The sequence below is a fragment of the Accipiter gentilis genome, chromosome 23, assembly GCF_929443795.1.
Source record: "Accipiter gentilis chromosome 23, bAccGen1.1, whole genome shotgun sequence".
NCBI classification, from domain to species: domain Eukaryota; kingdom Metazoa; phylum Chordata; class Aves; order Accipitriformes; family Accipitridae; genus Astur; species Astur gentilis.
The window spans coordinates 14,456,896-14,477,176 of record NC_064902.1 but is presented as its reverse complement, the minus strand read 5'-3'; the positions used below and the strand labels follow the sequence as shown (position 1 = coordinate 14,477,176).

The 20,281-nt window shown below is 43.8% G+C and overlaps 2 protein-coding genes across 6 annotated transcripts in view; one reads left to right on the top strand and one right to left on the bottom strand.

Moving 5' to 3' along the window:
• Positions 1–207: 207 nt before the first annotated feature.
• Positions 208–12,401, bottom strand: SLC25A20 (solute carrier family 25 member 20). Of its 2 annotated transcripts, none has more exons than XM_049826484.1 (9): positions 12,016–12,395; positions 11,199–11,291; positions 9,125–9,252; positions 6,792–6,882; positions 5,707–5,824; positions 4,456–4,528; positions 3,733–3,842; positions 2,182–2,306; positions 208–1,661 (listed from the first exon to the last, which is right to left on the bottom strand). In XM_049826484.1, exons 1-9 carry the CDS (start codon positions 12,118–12,120, stop codon positions 1,599–1,601), a joined length of 906 nt encoding a protein of 301 aa, XP_049682441.1. In that variant the 5' UTR covers positions 12,121–12,395; the 3' UTR covers positions 208–1,598. The 2 variants fall into 2 exon arrangements, 1 of the variants encoding a protein (XP_049682441.1); XR_007509286.1 differs by lacking the exon at positions 208–1,661 and adding an exon at positions 2,558–2,677 and having other exon boundaries at positions 2,181–2,306; positions 12,016–12,401.
• Positions 12,402–12,528: 127 nt separating this feature from the next.
• The window catches only part of ARIH2 (ariadne RBR E3 ubiquitin protein ligase 2), a 31,658-nt gene continuing 23,905 nt past the window's right edge, over positions 12,529–20,281 (top strand). The window contains exons 1-3 of one of the 4 annotated variants that reach the window (XM_049826474.1): positions 12,560–12,629; positions 13,043–13,141; positions 16,644–16,990. In XM_049826474.1, coding sequence (XP_049682431.1) covers positions 16,742–16,990 — 249 coding nt within the window. In that variant the 5' untranslated portion in view covers positions 12,560–12,629; positions 13,043–13,141; positions 16,644–16,741. Of the gene's footprint in view, positions 12,630–13,042; positions 13,142–16,643; positions 16,991–17,240; positions 17,473–20,281 lie in introns of those variants that run through there. The other 3 variants (XM_049826475.1, XM_049826477.1, XM_049826476.1) reach the window with 3 other exon arrangements.

Below are 20,281 nucleotides of genomic sequence, written 5' to 3'. Positions count from 1 at the left end.
AGCACTGGATGGAAAGTTTTCAGGGCTGACCCTTCCTGCAGAAAGGCAAGGTAAAGACTCTGGCCTTATGGTACAGGCCACCAGACCACACCAGAAAAACTCTCAGCCTCCTTTCCTGTGGACCATCAGGACAGATGCTTTCCCTAAGCACCGCTATACCTGTGTCCAGGCATCTCCCTGGAAAACAAAATACTTTCCACAGCAAGATGTGTTATTTAGTGTCTGGCTTTATAGTTAGAAAGTTGCATCCGCAACACAGCACCTAACAGGACTTGTATGACAAACATGTGAAGTGCGAACACTCATTTCCATGGCTCGTGTCAGAAATCCAAAAGCTAAAAGGCAAGGGGTTAACAATTAAAGACAGCACCGCACAACTTATTTCCCAGTCACATCTCAGAAGTAAGAACTGGAAACTTTTGCAAAACTAACCATGCATGGCCATGCAAAAAGTAAATGAACCAAAGCACACATTCTAGCCAAGCAGCAGCTAGCTTTATTGAGTTCCAATAACACTGCATCAAACCCAAAAGAAATTAAAGTTGCTTTTTGCTTCTTAGCATTAGTCATTTCTCAATGAAAATGTGATTATGTTTAAGAACATTAAGAGCAAACCAAGGAACAGGAGCAAGAATAATGTTAGACAAGACTGCAGAGCCAGCGTCCCCTTCATGTATCCTCCTCCTCTCTGAGAAATTGAGTTCTTTGAAGTGCTGTTAAACTCTCTCAGGTCATTGTCAGGAATTGAATCCCAGGACACAACATTTGATGAATCAAATATATCGTGGGTTGCTATGAACCGTGCTGTACGTTTGAAATCACATTTGGGCTATCTTCAGCGGTACAGAAAGGGATTTCAGAGAAAAGTTCAGGTTGATCAAACACCTTTCCCCACTGGCTGCCTCAGTAAAGCTTACTACAAACATTAAGCATAATTCATTTTCCCTCCTAGTTCCACAGAAAAGATCAGCATGTGAGATCTGATATAGAATCTGTAATACCCCTCAGCCCACTGAAGTGTAGCTCTGGCCTCCCCTGCTTAGTTGTGTGTTCACTGCATTACATGCGTATAAGGTTAAAACCACTGTCAACATAGAAATAGCCACAACTAAAAACATACAGGAGATGAAAATGCTATCTGACATTGCTTGTAGATACTAGTATGTGCAGCTGCTACCTTATGCCCTGAGAGTTAAGTACAGACTGCCAAACAATTATTTTAAGGAAGTTTTCCAGCATTAATAGCTACATGTTTCTTCAGTAAATAAAGAATTACATTTTAAAAAGTGTCCCCTTCTTCCATGAGGAAGTACTTAAGGTAGTGTGTGTAATAGTGACAGCTGTCTGTTAGCAGCAATACTGCTGTGGTACATTGGCTCAGAAGACGGGTGTATCACCTCTAACTCAACTCTTCATCAACTCTGTTTCAGAGCTACTTTCTGAACGGCACATAGCACCACCTAAAGAACGTGAAGAAGGCAAAAAGGTATTAGGCAAGCAATCATTCCTGAAACTTCAAGTGATCATTCATTTATTCCTTTGAGGCAGACTTGCACTCTCTTCCTTCTCCTCTTTAATTTCCAAAGACTTCCTAGTCTTCATAGACCTGGTGCAATCCAGTTAAGAAACTTCATAGCAACTTCAAAACCAAGAAAACATGCCTGGAAAAGAGAGAACATACAGAACAAGTAAGGATTCTAAAAACCTATTCCAAAAAAAGTTTTTTAAATGCAGCACTATAAACACCTGATGTGGCTGATGTGGAAGGAGGAAGAGAACAAAAAAAAAAAAAAAAAAAAAAAGTCTTGGACAGGAGGCAATAATTCTAATATATCCCTCCCTTCTGCCAAAAGGTAGAACTTCTACTCTGTTAGCCAGTCCAAACTTATCCACACATTTCTGTCTTCCACTGATGGATGTACAATCAATAGAGAAAGACTATCAGAGAAAGTCAACAAAGGACTTTCATGCAAAGCTTCGAAGGAAGGTTTACTTGGTGTTCCTCCTAGATTAAGGTACATTTTTAGAACCTGGACACCAACAACCAAAAGTACTTGCAGTGACAAGAATGTCACTGAAATGGTACAACAGTAAGCAGCCAGCCATCTCCTCTACACACTGCAAACATTCACTGTGAGCAGCCAGGTCCCCAAAACCCATCCGGAATTGCAATCTACTTACCGCGTTAGCAGGGAATGCCCTGATCATTACAGCTGTGAAGCCCTTGTACAGAGATGCAACGCCTTCCTCTCTGATAAGTTCTCTCAGCACATCTCTAAAGCCATTTGGGTATTTTCCTGGAGGAGCTGAAAGGGACACAAAACACATTAGCTAAGATGTGGGGCAGTCACAAGTGCTGAAGGATGTGGCAGATATAACATGTAATATGGATTTTCAACAGGTTCATATTGCTATACCATCTAGGTGACACCAGAATCCAAGCGTTGATTAAGCTACATTGTGACAACATGTGCTTGGGAAAATTATCTATTTCAGTCAAAAGCAAATAAAAAAGACACCTTACTAAAGACTCAGGAAACAGAAGGTAGGTGCTCACCATCACCACAAAGAATTTACATCATCAAGTCATTGGGGGGCAGGGAGAAGGAGAATAACTTTTGTCAGGGTTGGAAGTCTGAGCTGTTACTTGCACTGCTGATCATAGCTCTCCCAAAAGCTGCAATTAGGAGATAGGAAGGTCAGATATAAAAATTAATGAAGCTGGTTTATAAGAAACAGAAAGTGATCTTATCACATGCTCCAGCCAAGAACAGCAACAGACTTCAAGTGCAAAGCACAGGCTATTTTAATGCTGATGTTACACAGATTTGCTGAGGTGTTTTAAAAACATTATTCTACTCAAAGAACAAGTTCTCCCTTCTCCTGACACTTCTCTGGAAAGTACTGCCTCTGCCAGCCCTCTGAACAAGTACTCCACAAACCAACCCAGTTAAACAGAACCACCATTAACCCACATCATCTATACAGCAGCATTGGGGATTGGCTCAGTGGAACAAGGATGCAAATCTGTAATGTATTTCACACTCAGCCCTTGGTATGATATCAAAAAACCACAGTAGCCATTATTCAGAGTAAAAGAAAAGAAGTTTCCCGCACTAGATTATCATGATCCATGACTCAAGAAAAATGGTTACCATCTAGCGGAGAGGTAAGTCCACAGACAGAGACTATGGGGATCCTTAACAAAAGTATGCCTTGACTAGGACTGCCAGAGAAACCAATGAAAAACGTGTCAAACTTCACTGAAGTGCAAGGCCTGGGGCCATCCTCGCTATAATTAGGCCACAGATACTTAAGAGCAGAGCTGCTATTCTAAAAACAATGCTCTCAGCAAGGCATGCCTAGTTCCTATGAATTTCAGTTAGCACAGGCTACAATTTATACAACTATGTCTGAAGCGAAATAACAAAATCTCTCAAAGAATTACATCTGTAGTAAAATAGCCATGACAAACAGCTCTATTATTATGACTTCTATGCTTAGGTTTCAAAACAGGTATCTCAAATTGGGATCATTATATTAGCAGGGAGGCAGAAACAGAGAAGTGCAGCCTGATTTGCCAAAAATTTGTGAGGAAACCAACTAAAAAGCTAGGAACACACTTGGGTTTTTCATGTATTTGTCTCAAGCAGTGCATCTGCTATCACTGCCCAGCCCATTCCCAGGAGGACTGCACTGAGTGTGGCTGTGATAAGCTGGGATGCAACTCACCAGTCTGGAAACGGGATTTCAGCACGTCTGGTGGAATGGCAACTGCCCAGTTGAAGATCCCAGCCAGGCCCCCAGCAAAGAGGATCCTAGGCGCACTGAGGTCACTCACACTGTGGCAGGATTGAGGAAAAAGAAAAAAAGTAAAAAAAAAAAAAAAAAAAAAGTAGTAAAAACTCATCTGCTTTGACTAAGGTGACAGCCAAAGAGGCAGCCTGGCTGACAGCCACAAGGCAGCACAATGCTGCAGTACAGATAGAGTGCAGTATCTGAGCAAGATTTCCAAGAATCAGTACCCTGTGGGCAAAACGTACTAACTCTACCCTAAAGGTTCAAACCTTTTCATTCAGCAGCACACACACACAGATGCTCTGGCGGAAAAAAAACCACAAACAAATGAAAAAAAACCAAAATAAAAACAAACCCAAAACCCCAACAACAAAAACTCCCAGCTCTGTGCACACACAGGTGTGAAAGTGAAGAGACCTACTTTAAGTATTCCTTTCTTGGCTTCTAAAATCCAAGGCTAGAATCAGAGAAAAACTCAGAATACTATTTTAATTGTCAGTTAACCCCAGACCAAAACAGCTCAACTCACAAGACAAGCCACTTTGGTTTTTTTTAAATTTGTTTCAGTGATACTGCTCTTAATCTCTTTGTAACTGAGGAGATTAATCAGCAGTGTCTGGGAATTCCAGAAAGTGATGATTGTGAGATTTTACTAACCTCTTTCCCTCAGGTGTCAGAATGTTCTTCAGCCATTCGTACGTCATGAAGTACATTCCACTGGCTGGGACATCTAGTGGGTAAACAACAAAGACTGTGAGTAGTGGGAAACAAAATGAAGCCTAGAGGCACAGCAGCCACATGCCAGGTCAGCAACACCACTAAGTACATCCAGATTCCTTTTCTGAACTTCCTCTACAAACAAAATAAAATCTTCTGTTGCTCTAGACAGAAGAGCCTCAACTTTCCCAGGAACAGCAGGTGCTAAAGGCAAGAATTGGGAAAATATCTGTTCTTGAGCACTTCTGTCAGCAGCCTTTCAAATCGGACTGTAACCTGCCTGCTGGCCGTTAAGCTAATGATGAGACAGCTCTAAGCTTTCTTAATTGCTGCACAGCAGATCAGAGCAGTTCAGGAACTTCAAGAGTTTTGCACACTATTTGCTCTAATAATTCTATTTTGGGGTGGGTGGGTTTTTTTCAGTTGATGGGTTTGCTTGGGTTTTTTTTAAGGTACTCCCGCAGCCCATTCTTAGCTCATGCCTAAACTGGAGAACCAGCCTCTGGCTAGGGACACTGCCAGAGCTACATTGCTAGCTGCTATGCTTCTATGAGAAGCAGAGGACAGAACTAATTCCTAAATTGAGATATCAAAATACAGAAATTTCAGCTTATCCTTGGAAAACACCAACCCAGTACACAGAACGATCTAACGCTTTTCAAAGAAGAAAGTACCAAAACACGTAAAGGATTCAGTGTCTGGCAAAATTACTTTGTTTTTGTTGTTACTGTGAGAGGGGTCATGACATCCCAGTCCAAAATAACCCACACTCAAGCAGGTAGAAAGCATAACTACTACAATCACGTCTTTTAAAGCAGTCAGCATTATACAGCAACAGTCACAATCCTTCTCCCAAGGAAGAAAAAAAAAAACAAAAAAAAACCCACTTCTGTATTTTTATTTTCTCCCTGCTCCCATCCTGAAGTATCTTATTCTTCTTGGCTTCTCAGATCTTAATCACTTCCTATAGCTCTCTGATCTTGTCATCTAATCTCTTCCTCACTCACTGACAATCTCATGTTTATTTCTCAGTCCCTTTGAGGCATTAGAGTAGCCCTGCAGACTGCAAAAAAAGGGTGACACAGCATCTCCAATTGGCTAAAGGGACAGCAAGATCCATGATACTATGTCAGGCTTCTTATCTTAAAGTACCCCACGTAGAAGAAGTATCAGAATGTCTCCATCAGTTACCTCTCATGAGGGTGAGCACTGTCCCCTTGTATACGCCACGAATCCCAGCCTCGCGGTACAGCTGTTTTGCACAGTCCAAAGAGCCACTGTATTTAGTTTCACCTGTAGCTGCCTGGATCTGAAGGATTAAAGTGAAGGTTTCTGGCTGGTGAACAATCATTCAGCTAATAGTTAGAAAGCCACGTGCATGTTACCAGAAAGAAAGTAGCACAAACTCGTTCCACAGGCACTCTTGCATATGAAACCTCTGTGTCACTTCCTCAAACAGCACTCTCCCATTCAAGCTGAGGATAGGTTTACTGTTCCATGCAGTGGCTAGATTGTCCCTTATTTTATCCCAGTGTAAGTGTGAAAAAACTGAAGTCAGTTAGGTAATTCTACACTAGCACTGACAAAAAGTAGCCTTCAAATAGTTTAGCAAAATTCAAACAATTTGTATATAAAATCTTCCATGATAATGTCATGTCTGTCAGAACTAACATGTGACCACCCATCACCATATTAACGGAGTTCAACATTGCCTGAAATAAGCAAAGCTTCCCGTCTCTGCTAAAGATGGTATTTTAATTTATTCAGGTTTATATTTTCCAACAATACTTTAAAAACCTTGGAGGAGGTGTAGAGCTAACAGTCACCCAAACATTAGAAAACTATTTCATGTTATTTTGAAATGCATTCCTTAGTTATGTATTGGGAACCTGTCAAGGTAACAGAAAATCTTTACACTAGAAAGAGTCCTTATGATCTAGTAGGTTTGCATTTTTTTAGAAAAAGTTTCATTCTGAAAAACTGGACTTTTCCATACTTTGAAGTGGACTGAGGCATCCACCGATGCCTCATATAATGCCACATAGTATAAGGCTTGTGCTCTGTAAAATGAATAGAGCAATGAATGCCCTATGTACTTATACTGTCATGGTCAGTTTGTATAATGCTTCTTCGTGACACAGCTGCGTTAAACGACAGTTGTCTTAGTCCTGTCAAAAAACAGAACAGAGTAATTACGCTAACCAAAGAAGTTCCTGGTATGGAAAAAAAAAAGACCCCTAAAATTAAATTGCCATCACCACCATCCAATGCCTTACCTGCAAAAGGCACTTGATTCTCTCTCCTGGAGCCATGATTACTGTTGTGAACACTCCCGACAACATGCCAGCAGCAAACAGCTGAGGATATCTGCCCCGAGGAAACAGAAGAGACCCTAACACAACACAGTACATAGGAAACAAAGGGCAGAAAGACCCCTGTATCACCAGATTACCCTGCTCCGCACAAGGCTAGCAGTAGAACTGGAAATGCATCCACTGCTTTTGATCAGCACATAAGTGCCTCATCAATGTGTAATTAGAGCTAAGCATTTAAGATCTCTAGGATTCAAAGCCCTGGTTCCCACAGCAACCATAACTCAGCTTTTCACATCCACTGCATTTGCTAATATTCCTTGTACTTGCATTTTTTGCTACAGCATTCCCCATTGATTTTTATACTCAATAGTCTCTTCCTCCTCCAGTCTCCCACACTTTTCTCAGTGACCCCAGCTTCCACGCATATTCCTGTTTGTGCAGCCAGAAGCCTTCTTTCTTTAACCTCTCGGTCCCTCACTCCTTCAGCCTCTGCTATCGTCGAGTCTGTTCTACCAACCTGCCATCATCCCACACATTCTGCACCCGCTTTCATGTGGCAAAGCCTCCATGACAGAAATCCCTTTAACAGACTGTGTTTCTCCAGCCAATTTTATTTTTACATCCAACATCCTGCTACGTTCTCTAGTAAGACGACCTAATATCTCAATTTAATTAAATTTCACACCTCCCACTTCTCTCCACTTGCCCGAGGGATGGCGTTCTATTCAGGTTTTCCAATTCTGACACCTGTCATTACTCTTAAATTCTCATTAAATCTTCCAGACCATTCAGACCTCCCTCACCACTCCACATGCACCTCCTGCTCAAACTAAGCTTTCAGTTTTCTAACTCACTTTGGGATTATTCATCCCCAGAAAAGATAGAACAGGCTCCCCAAGTTTCTCTCCATCTCCTTCCTTCCAAAACTTCCCTTAAAAATCAGCACGGGGAACCACTGCCATCCTGCCTGCCTCTGGATCCATAACCATGGTGCTAAGAGTCTGAGCTTTCTTTTGGGGCCTCACATCCCATGCACACTGTATCTTACTGTGTAAAGTCTGCACCTAAGGTACAGCACAGCTGGACACAATGACAGTTCCACCACCTATTTGCTGACCTTCATTCTTTCTCTCCCGCTGCTCTGCTTGGGAGGAGTTCTGCATAAAGACTCAAAAAACTACGTTACCCTGCTCTAGCGTGCTCCTTAACACTTCCCTTTGGTATGATGTGTATAAAACACAAGCCACTGAGATGATAAGGCTGCTGGAAATAAGCCCACAGCCCATTTGTTTCCTTGTATTCACCACCCCTTATTGTTCCCTTGGTCTTACCCTTCAGCTTTGTCTGCATGAGGACACTACTGTGGTAAACCGCAGGGTAAGCTAGCAGTGCGTCAGCATCTCAGCACTGTCTCCCTCTGAGCAACCGAAGCAGAGAAAGCTCACCCCATGTCACAGCAGTGGCTACTGCTGTACAGCCAGGTGCACTCACACCACCTGGGAGGTCCCTGCACAGGCAAGGCTCCAACAGAAACCACACCTCCCCACCCCACCACAGCTGGCTCAACACAATGGACTGCTGCTTTCTGACAGAGCTCCCACGTATTGCACAAATAATAGAATAAAATGTTCCTAAGCTACAGTTCTGTTCCTGTAGATCAATAAATCACAACTCAGCAAAGAAGTTAAGGGAGTACTTTACGGGTGGGGGGCTTTCTTCATGCATAAGTTAGCTTGTAGAAAGCCACACAAAGTTTTCTTAGCTTCCCATCTCTTCCAGAAGGTTAGACATGCCTGAAAGGAGGGCTGCTCATAAAGACCTCTTTTCAGAAATTAATAATAAAAAAGTTCTATGGCTATTATTATATCCTAATGTAAGGACACAGGAAGAGTCACAGCTAACAGAAAAGAGAATCAGGACCATGAATGTTGTCAAGACTGCTTGACCATGAATTTATTTCTCCTATAGTTTCTGTTAATAGCGAGACTGTTGGCAGGCAATCATTATATAATTTGCACTGTACTCATCTAAAACAGAATTGTTCCTTAATGGCTCTTTCTTGCGTAGAAAGGGAATTGCATAGCACCTGCCCACATGCTGTCTGTTTTTAGCCTGTGCTTTCAGTCCCACGCTTCCAGAAGCATTAAAACACACGAGTGTTTTATTTTTTAGAACTATATTTATAACCTAGGAGAAGAGACAAATTTACACCACAACTCAATGTGCGACAATACAGCAGGATGCAAGAGCCTTAGGGTGCCTTTCCCAACTGTCTGATTAACTTAAAAACTCACGTCAAAACGTCATCAGGTTTCCTCTGTTGGAGTCTTTTTCCCAAGCCAAATCCAAAGAAGCACACAGCAAACATGGGTGTCACTCCGATAATAGGAGCTGCCATTCCTCTATATAAGCCTCGGACTCCCTGCAAGAAACGTTATCACAAGAATTACTTGGTTTTACATAGACTTTGCACATATTTCAACTTATTGAGAATCAAAAGGCTACAATACAAGACAGTATCAGTCAGACAGTCAAATTAATCAGAGGAATAACAGGGTCTATCATTCATTTGCAATTATGCATGTTTAGATGAGGCTCAGGGTCTGTTGCAGAGGAAAGCTATCCTTCCTGGAGAACACTGGCACCACTTACACCCTTCTGTTCCAAAACTGTTCATCCTGTACTTACCTCTCAAGTATGAGGAAGTTAAAAGCCACCTGAACAGTAGTCCTAAAAGGTTATGACAAGTCTTCTCTCAGATACATATAAAAATGCACATGTGCTTTATTAATAAGTCATCAAATACAGTAGTGTAAAATCCTGACACTAAGCCCGAGAAGGCTGAATTGAATTCACTCTTTAGACAAAGGAAGAGCCAGGGAGACTAACGTGAACTACTTCACTCCCCACACGAAGTTAGTTTGGAACAAATTCAAGAGCAAATTATTTCTTCTTTCCTTCCCTAAGTCAAAACGTTTTCACCATATAACTTCAAGTTCCTGATGTTTCCCTTCAGACTACACACATGGAAAAATTCTAATGCAGACCCCAGCAGTAGCATTTATTTCATTTATCTTGCCTTTGAACTGAGCTTTTTCTAATAAAAAGGAGAGTTATCTTTCTAGATAAAGGCTAGATGCACAAATTAAATATTTGCTGGTCCATCTGCCCCTCCTCTCCCCACCAAATAAATCAGCGTATCTCAGTATGTGTCTGTACACTTACAGGCACAACTGACTGTAATGAAATTGTATCTGGCTGACAAAGATCAGATACGCCTGCTCAACCTTCCCATGAGCAGTGGGAAACAAAAGGCCTTGGCAGAGAGGTTTAATAGTTTTCCTTATAGAAACTGATGAGTATTGAGTAGGAGTAGAGAGGCAGCATTACTTTTGAACTTCACATCACAAGGCTATTATTATGGTTCAGCTCTGACGTCCGTGCTTCAGCAGGGGTGTTAAAAACCGCAAGGGATTCAGAGCCAGTGAAGTGTTTCAGCGCTTTGTGGGAGAGACTAGGGAAGCAAGATTTCCTTTGGTTATATAACAACCTGTTAATACCATAATGAAAGTAGATTTCAGATATGAGGCAGATCTTTCATTTCACAGGGAGTTACCTAACAAGATCCAGTGGTACTTCAGACTAGTAAACAAACAGTTGGGCCTTACAGCCATTGTTTCCAAATGGTAAATAGCTGCTGGGAAAACTTACGAAGCAGAAAACTGGATTCTATGCCACTTAAAGTCTTTAAACCAAGGCTGTGTACCTTTCTAAAAACAAAATAGACTATAGTTCAATCATATGGTATGGCTGATTCAGGAGTGAAAACCACTGTCCACCTTCTGAAGAAGATTGAACAAAACTACTATAATTGACCCTCTGTTCTCAAAAAGAAAAGAAAAAAATCTATTCATTAATGCTCCTCTGCCTTCTCATAGATGGCATAACACATTATAGAAGAAAGTAAAAGTACTGCTCGTATCAACAAAAGTCATTGCCTATTTTAGGATTTCCAGAGACAACTCCAAATACCAAAGACAGCAAGATTCCACCGACTACAACAACAAAGCCAGCAAACAACTGCCAACATTCACTCCAGTCTATAACTTCAGATATTAATATCATGCTATTTTGAACCAAAAGCATTTCTTAACAAAACAGAGACACATGCACCTGGCACATGTGGATGCTAAGTACTCCCCAAGTTTTGTAATCTGCTTAAGAATTTTAATTAGAATCAATTCAACTGATAACCCAAGAATCGTATAGTCTCCGAGGGGCAACATTCCCACACAATTCCATTCCTGCGATGAACAGGAACAACTGATGTTTTTGGCAGGCATCGCAGATGACATGCCAACACAGTACCTCTCCAACAAGAGTCTTTCTGAAGCAGTCAAAGGTCCCAGAATAGAGCGGAGGCTGACCAGGCTGTGGCTTAGGCTGGGTTTGCAGTCTGACCTAGTAAGACGGGACAGGAAAACGTTATTTTGTTAAATATTACTGTCTAAACTTTGATTCAGAGAACATCTCTGTACGACTATTACGGAGTAAGTTTTGCGACCGCACTTTATGATATTGGTAGAGAGCTTAACATCATTTTGGCCCTTTGCAGAAGAGAAGGGATCGAACGTTAACGTATTTAACTAATTGCTGGGATGACGTCAGGATAGCAACCCCACCTCAACACCCGAGAACTAATGCCGTCCCACTGCTCAGTTCCTCACACACTCGGTGAGCGGGAGTACTCTCCTTCTGGACCCTCACGTATTACACACACACGCCCCCCGGCTCACTCCCGGCCTCCCCGGAAGGGGCGGGGGGGGCCCCCGCCGCAGCACGGGGCTCGCGGGAGTAGCTCGGGCTCTCAACTCCTTCCAGCGCCGGGAACACCGACCCGATTTTTCTCGTTTTTACCACAAACCGGCCGCTGACTGACGGGACCCGACGGCCGGCAGGGGGCGCCCCGCCGCGCGGACGGCCTGCCCCGCGAGGCACGCCGGGACGCCAAGCCCCGCCTCCCCCCCCGCGGTGCACGCCGGGACCTGTAGTCTTCCCCCTCCCCGGGAAGCGTTGCCGTTCCCCGCGCAGTGCCCGCCGGGAAGCGTAGTCCCCGTCCCCCGGCTGCCCCGGACCGCAGAGCACCGGGTCCCGGCCGCCTCCCCGTCGTACGCGGCGGCCTCACCTTGATGGTGTCCAGCGGGTGCCCGACGAACACCAGACAGACGCCGCCGAAGCCGCCAGCGAAGAAGTTCTTCACGGGGCTGATGGGCTGCGGCTGCTCCGCCATGGCGGCAGCGGCGGGTGAAGACCGGGTCCGGGCCGCTGCGTCCCCGCCGAGCCAGTGCCGCCCCCTCCGTTCCGCGACCTTTACCCCAGTGCCGGGCCGCGCGGCACGCCGGGATACTGGGGGAGGTGAGCGCGGGGCAGGCCGGGATAGCGGCGGCCCTTTGCCCGCGGCGGTGCGGGGGCGGCGGGCTCTGTCTTCGAGCGGTGGCACCGGCCGAGGCGGCCCGCCAGCGTCTCCCGAGGGTGCTGAGCCGGCACCTTGGGCGGCCCCGCGCCGCCGGCCCGACCGCGACCACCTCCGCCCGCCCGCCGCAGTGGTTCGGTTGTCCCCCCCCCCCCCGGCCCAGCGCAGTGGTCCAGTCCGGCCCGGCGGCGGCTCCGGCCCCGCCCGACGGAAGTGACGCCGCGCGGAGGCCGGTGCTTCCGGCGTGCAGGCAGTGGCGGCCCGGCAGGAGGAGCCCGGGGCGCCGCTCCCTGCCTCCCCCGCCCGGCCGCGCTCCGCGGCGCCCGGTAAGTGCGGGGGGAGGGAGGTGGCGGTGGGGCTCCTGGTGGGGCGGCCTGTGCCGCGTCGTCCCGCGGTGGCGGGGAGCTGGGGGTGCCCGGCGAGCGCCGCCGCCGCCTGCCGGGCCAGCGTCCCTCAGCGGGCAGGCGGCGGGGTCCCGGGCGGCGCGGCGGGTCCTGGGGCGGGACGAGTCCGGCGTGAGGGACGCGGTGCCGCTTCTCTGCGACTTCGGTGCAGTTTAGCGCCCGGCAGCGCTCCGCCCCGGAGCCGGGGCGGGGGTCGGGCTGCTCCGGGGAGAAGCCGCAGGCCGTGAGCTCTCGGGCCGGCACTCGGCACGGGCTGCGAGTGGGCTGTGCTGGGGCTCCCTCCTCGCCCTGCCACCGTTCGGGCTCTTCCTCCACAGCTCCCTTCTTTCCCCCAGTGTTCCTGGGCTTTCCTCTTACAAGAATGCAGTGTTCTGGCCGTGTGGGACAAGTACAGGATTTAGTCTTGCAGGGATTCCAAAAGAAATGGACCTGAGGTAATTGAAATGAACTGGGTGCCTTTCTGCCCAAGGGCAGAGATACCGTGGAAGGCAGGCTTGTGTAGGTATACGTAAAATAACTTGTTAAAAGTGGTGATAGATTATACAGGATAGGAATGAAATGGATTAGATGAGTTGGGAAGGACAAGGCAATCACGATAGTATGAACAAAGACTGGGAAGTGGGAAGAGAGCGTGCAGGTTTGGGGCGGGGAGGGTGATATGGCTGCAGGTCTCTGCAGAGTCATCTGTGGTGAAAAGGGTGGGGGATGTTCTAGTTTCTCACTACTGGGATGAAAAAATCCTGTCAAAAAACTCAGTGGAGAAGGAAATGGCAAGATATGCAAGCTGCATGCGTGAAGAAGCCATTGGGGATGGTCCATGGATTACAGGTTTGAGTAACATAGACAAAGGTGCAATTAACATTGATAGTTGACATGGAGTTGGGGTTGTAGATGGCTTCAGAGAAAAGAGAGAGAGTCAGCCCATTTAAAGTTTAAGTAGTTCAGGAGGCAGACTTGACTTAGGCTTTCTGTATTTCAGAATTATCAGTAAAGAGGTGAGAGAAGAAAAAGGCGCCTCAAATGGCTGTGAAATACCAACAGAAGAAGTAGGAGTATCCTACAAAGTACTTACTAGAGAAATCCCACAGAGGTAGATGCAGAGGGCAAGAAATCAGAAAAGAATGATGTAGTAGGACAAGGTACGAGGTGGGATAACGTAATTTACTGTGTCTAACGGTGGTGAGGCCAGAGGGAGAGACTGATGGTGGCATATTGGAAGGCCTTTTGTTTCAAGAGACCTTGTTAAGAATTGTGTTGCAAAGCAGGAGTCAGCAAAAGGGCATCTCTGTTGGATCTGATATGCGGCAGAGCGTGGGGTGAGTGTGTTTACAAGCTCCTGCAAGGAGGCTAGAGGAAGAGAGGGGATTAAATTGTATTGGTGTTAGTGAAGATGAGGGAGTATCTTGGATGAAAGTGGTAAAGAAGGACCTCATCCTCCCTTGGGTAGGAAAGTGATCTAAATATGGTTTAAAACTTTCTAATCGGATTTTGAGGATTATGGTAATTATTTAATCTAAATACTCTTTGCTTTTTTGACCCTCTTTTTTGAGCTTAACATCTTTATTGTCTTAAAAACTAGTGCTATCAAGTATTAGCTGTGTCTTGTCTTAGTTTGTACTCAGAGAGCTTGTGGTTTGGTCATGAATGAGGGCCTTAGGCCGAGTGTTATGTGAGGCGAGTTCTGTTCCTTGTTTTCCTAGTACCCTGCTTTGCTTTGTCCACAGAGCTTGTGCCTTAGCCTTCCTCTCTTTTCACGCATGTCCGTGTGACATTCAGTTATGCTGGAAGTGAGCTCTTTCTGAGAATGTTGTGATAGGAGTCACAAAAGTTGTCCAGACTGCAGACTGTTTTCTGCTTGATATATCCCATTTGCCCGTGTAAACAGTTCCTCTGTTCAAATAAGTGTGTTAGTGGCACAGAGAAATGGCTCTGCACTCGTCTGAGCTTCCTCCCCAGCAACTGGTATGTAACTGCTGAGCTATTGGGTAGGCCCATTATTCTGCTTAGATATCTAAAAACATCTCATTGCTTGGATGGGACTCACTATGTGTTGAGATAGCAAATGGACCCAATGTTTTGGGGTTTTTTTCCTGTCTCTAGGGCATGGGATGATCTGAGGGAGTTTGAGGAGTTTCCTGACTGGTGAAAATGGCTCAGGCTTTGTGATGCTCTGAGGTTGGCTCAATGAAGCTGTTGCACACTGGGCTATTGATATCTCACAGTGGCTTTAGATTCTCAAATAAGTTTTTCCTTTAACATAATGTTTAACAGGTAAAGATCCATTACGGCTTTTATGCAAGAGGTCAGTGTCAATACAGATTAAGCCCAGAACTGAATCATTAACTCTAAGCAGGGTAGAGGGAGGGACAATATAGGTTTGCCTTGTATCTGTCAAATCAGATTTCACATCTGTCTTCTTCCAGTATGGAGAGACGGTGCCTCTGCTCCACTGAAGTTCTATGGGAAGCAGTGCTATAAAATATTTGTGTGCTACTTATGTTGTGGATGGCTAAGGAATCAAGAGGCAGATGAAAGGAATGGAGACCAGAATTCAGGGGATAATAAAATTAGCTGCTAGCCTTCATCCTCTTGCCCTGGAGGTTTGTATCTGCTGAAACCACTGCAGCCCCTCAAATTAATTGTATGTCGCATCTCTTCCTTGTTATTCTGGGCTGCCTGGTCAGGTTACTGGAAACAGAAAACAATGAGTTGAGGAAAAATAGTGAAAATTTGTTTGACATTTCCTGTGCTCTGAAGTCAGGATTCTCAAAGCTTGATTATGGTTTCCTGAGCAGCTACAAATTGTGAGACTGTGGGAATGTATTTGAGTAACAGAGCTAACAGTGTAGTAATGCAAAATGCAAATGTGTGTAAGAAACCCAATACATACTGCTTGTGGAAAAATATAGCTTGACTTCATATATGTATTTTTATATGTAAAATTTGGTTGCAGCATTGTTTTAAGTCTTTTGTATTTAATATATTCTTTCTTGAAACTAAGTTTGGTTAAATGGAAATTTGTGATTAAATATGAGCTGACCATAATTCAAGGTTGATATGTGCTCTACTGCTGAACCTCTTAGAACCCAAATCCCTGTGGTTTAGTTACACAAGCAGAAGGTTTGTAGTTCAGATAAATAAATAGATAATGTGAATCTTCCAATACCAGTGAGAATAAAAAAAAAAAGTTGGCTGTTCTTATTCTTCTTGAATAGCAGCTGTCAACACTTGAACATAAATTTCTACATTCAGAAGGTAATAAGTGTATGTTGAGAAGGTAATAAAATGAGAGAATTAATTTTATTTCCCCCTCAGATGTAAGGCCCAGGCCACATCACATCCAGTAGAACCTACTTAAAGGGATTAGCTAATTTCATAATTTCTTTTGAGATGGTATTGAAGACTCTTAAATTGGGTGTGAGGTATCTGTTTGCTTGTCTTATTTTCTGAAGTCCCACTTAATGGCTGCAGTTCTGAAGCAATACGGACTTGTACAGGGTATCACAGGTTGCCTTTCTAGCTACTGTGGTCATAGTTAAGGGGTTTGTGTTTTTTCCTGTTGGTAAAATGGATATGATGCTTTTCTGCAGCACTTCAGGCTGTTGGTAAAAGCTTAATGTCATAAATTTAGTTGTAGCTCTGAAAATATCTGTAGTGAAGGTTATGCAGCCACTTTCCAAATGCCAAAAGTCTCGGGACCCGCACTGGGGGCTAGGATGCAATGTAATAAGCCAATCTCTGAGGTTTTAGACCTCACCTGTAAGATTAGCCTTGGCTTTACAGGTGCAAAAGTTGCAGTGAATCCAAACCAGGGACCTGCACAGCAGAATCTTCTTTAGCTGGGCCATTCCTGGCTGTTTGACTGCCTGTATGATGTTGATGTGGCCTCTCTTACAATTTCTTAGGCAACAGAAAAAATTGTTTTTCCCCCCTTAGGAGACAGAGCTCAGATGAAATCAAAAGAACGATAAAGTTTGGAGGAGAAAAAGAAGCTGCAATTGTTTTCCTGGTCTGCAGTTTGACAGGGCATTAAGATGTCCGTGGACATGAACAGCCAGGGCTCTGACAGCAATGAAGAGGATTATGACCCTAATTGCGAGGAGGAGGAAGAGGATGAGGATCCTGGGGATATTGAGGATTATTATGATGGGGTAGCTAACGACGTGGAGCAGCAGGGAGCAGATGCCTTTGATCCAGAGGAGTATCAGTTCACCTGCCTGACTTACAAGGAGTCGGAGAGCACTCTGAATGAACACATGGCCAGCTTGGCTGCCACGTTAAAGGTGAGGAAAGGTTTCTGCATTAACACAGGTGTAAAACAAGTCTGTGATTGAGAAGGCAAATGCTGAGCATACAGTTTGAAATAAAAGCTGTTGCGGTATTACTGTTATGGGGGGTTGGAGGAACATTATTGAAGGTCCCTGGTTCAAAACTGACTTGAAAGTTTACAGTTGTTGCATACTGGTTCTGGGGCCTGAAAAATCTTCCTTACTGAATGCTGATTCTTACAATTATTTTCTTTACAGAGCTGAGCTTCATGACCAGAATTCCTGAGTTATAACTCTCTGCATTAACACAATGCAAAGAGGATATGTAGAAAAGAAACCAAATCATAATGGTGCAGATTGGTACACCTGTGTATGAGAAGATAACTGACAGATAGGAAGACATGCTAAAACTCTGTAATTCTAACAAAAACACCTTTCTTTGTTGGTTCTGAGAGAATAATCATAGACTTTCAAAGACAGATCAGCTGTCATGCCAGGTATTAACCCTACTGTTGCAGTGACAGCAATTAAAGTACAATGAACTTGCCAGCTCTTGTAGTGACTAATTCATCACAGAAGAGTCACACTCTTGAGTCAGCTCCATGGTTATTATGCTCAGTAAGACTTCTGTGAAGTTCTCTTTCTCTTTGTGGAACTGATTACTGTAGCGCAGACTAGTAATAAGAGGAGGCTCCCTCTCTGCCTTGTCAGTGTGCTTCGGTCCCAGTGCAGGTCAGAGGAAAGCAGAGTTTTCTAAGCTCTAGATGTTGACGCTGGGTTGAAATTACCGATGCATCTACCTTGTAACAGGTCTCCTAGTGCTTGTTCTTCTCTGGAACAACCCCTGAAAGCAGGACAGCTGACTGTAGCATATAAAAAAACATGTTGGATGGGTTTCAACTCCTATTCATTTGGTCTGAATCAAACCTAATTTAAAAAAATGAGAGACTTCTTGATCCGTATTTGCACATCAGCGTCCTTTAGAAACAGTATAACCATAAAGCTTGAGGACTATGAAGCCTATAAACAATAGGGTCTAAAGTGCACCCATACTTTTTGCTGCATCTCTAGCTGTTTTTGCCATCTGTTGTGCTTGTTCCCAGCATTCACCACCTTAGAAAATGAAGTTTTACTCTTTCTTGACTGTCAAACTCTTGTCTGTGTTTTCTTCAAAATGTGCAGTTCAAGCTCGGAATGCCTGCTGTTCTCGACATTGTCAGAAAAGGGAGGCAAAAAAAAAGAAAAAATGAGAATAGTTGGTCAGCACTCTTGATCCAGCTGTCAGTTGCTCTTGGTTCTTAGCGATTAAGTAAAGATTTAGAACAGCTTTTCTGCTTCTTACTGTTTGCCTTTAAATGGAGCACCCTTCAAAAAGGTGAACCCTGCCACATTGTTCTCTTGAATTAAATTAACAAAAGCAGTACTTTATTTAGTCTTTAAAATCAGGCTTCCAAAGTTAAAAGAAATTTTCCAAGAATTCTGAAGGTCCCATTGAGCAAATATTATAGTTGACCAGATAATAGCAACCTGCTAGCTCAAATCTTGCCCTAAATATGACCTAAGGAGAGAATGTTTTACATTCCTTTTATACCAAGAATATGCCTGTATATTTGCTTAAAAATGAAGTGCTACACATTTTGGTTAGTGCATGAGAAGCTAAAAATAAATTTGGGTACAAACCTGAAAAACTGTGATCTTGTAAGCCACACACTAAGTCTTTAGGTCTTGAAGTGCCCCATTAACTCTCTCTTCACTAGCAACCATGGTGCAAGAATTGCACTTTTCTTGGAAATCTGTTGTGTATCTGCAGTGTGTGCTTTTTGTTTCCTGGCATCCTTTCTTGCAATACTTCAGCAACCCTGTTTCTTCCTTCCCCTCTCTTCCCCCAAGGAAACTTGTAATTTTGTTAGTTTTCTGAGACAAACTGGAGTGGAAAGAATTTGTGTTGAATTAGCAAGCATAGAGAAGAAGGAAATTTAATAGAACATGTTGAACTATTTCTTATCATTATTTTCCATCGACTTAATGGATATGAGTAAACAGGGGCAGACTTTTCTAAGAACTGTATTGACTTCTTTCCTCTAATTTGTTTGAGCTCTAAAACTTTTTTTTTTCTTTTGAAGAATACCTTTCATAATGTCTTGGGGTTTTTGGATAGTGGTGGTTGTTCTTTGGGAGCATGCTATTTCATTTTGTTGATTTCATCTCCTTTACCTTGTGATAGCTAGTGGTTATGTAGTGCTTTTCAGTATTGGCTCATATTTAAGGCAGAGTGGTTGTCCTGACAGGGAAAGATGAAGGTAAATTGAAGACTATCTTCAGGAGGTACAAAGATGAAGGCAATGCATGACATGGTATCTGAGCAATTTGCTATCACAAGAAATGAATAGACTAATACATTTCCCTAAAGCAGAGAAAAAATGCATGCAATAAATGGGCTCAAAGCTGTGTTTGAATGTTCTGCCGCTGTATGTTGTCATCAGATGATTCACTTTGTGAAGGTTAAATTGGGGGGGCGTGTACTGAGCGTGTGTTTTCCCCGATACATTGATTGTCTACATGCTTTTAAGATCAGAAACAGGTATTCAGAGGTTTACATCTTCATACTTGCAATCTGTACTGTTATTAGCTAATAGCAATCTAAATAGTATTTCATTTGCTCTGCTCATTAACCCTCAACATTTGGTTTTCAAACTGTTTTGTTCAGCTATTTCAGACTGTTGAATTCCTATTTTCTTAAAAGTGTTGAGGTAAAGGGTGATCTTCCTTGGAAACCCTCTTGGCTACCTTTTTTCATTCCACATGAGTTACAGCTGACCTTGTTCTTGCTCCTACTGAAGTTAGACAACTGAACAAACCTTGTATTGGCTGGCTAACTTCAGGTCAGGTGTGAGCACCCCAGCGTATGTTCAAAAGTTTGAATGCAACATTGAAAGAGACAGTCTCTTCAACAAAACACTTGGGTTTCATCCACCCCGATTAGAGACAAAAATCAGTTAAAGTCTTTAGTCTGATAAAAGCATGAAACCCAGCATCAGGTGGGGAATTCTGAACAGAAGAATTAGTACAAATAAGTTAGTGGTAGATGCAACCAGCTGTGCTGTGTGGCAGCCCTGCGACTACAGTAGTGGTTATCCCAGAACCATATGGAAGCTAGAGGGACATTATAAGTGGTACTCTGAAAGTTTTTCCTCATTTTGGTTTTAGTAAGAACTGTGAGTAGGTCCTTGCTTTCCAAGAAAAAAGAAGAGGGTATGTTTGCTTTTTGGTTAGTGCTTTAATCTGGAGGTCTGTTTGTGGAGGGTT

Bases quoted from the DNA above. Each gene is read 5' to 3' on its own strand.
- SLC25A20 (XM_049826484.1), bottom strand. From the start codon at position 12,120: ATGGCGGAGCAGCCGCAGCCCATCAGCCCCGTGAAGAACTTCTTCGCT. The intron at 4,529-5,706 runs GTAACTGATGGA...TTTACCCACTAG, and splicing joins AGTGCTCACCCTCATGAGAG to ATGTCCCAGCCAGTGGAATG. The intron at 3,843-4,455 runs GTTAGTAAAATC...ATCCTGCCACAG, and splicing joins CTGACACCTGAGGGAAAGAG to TGTGAGTGACCTCAGTGCGC.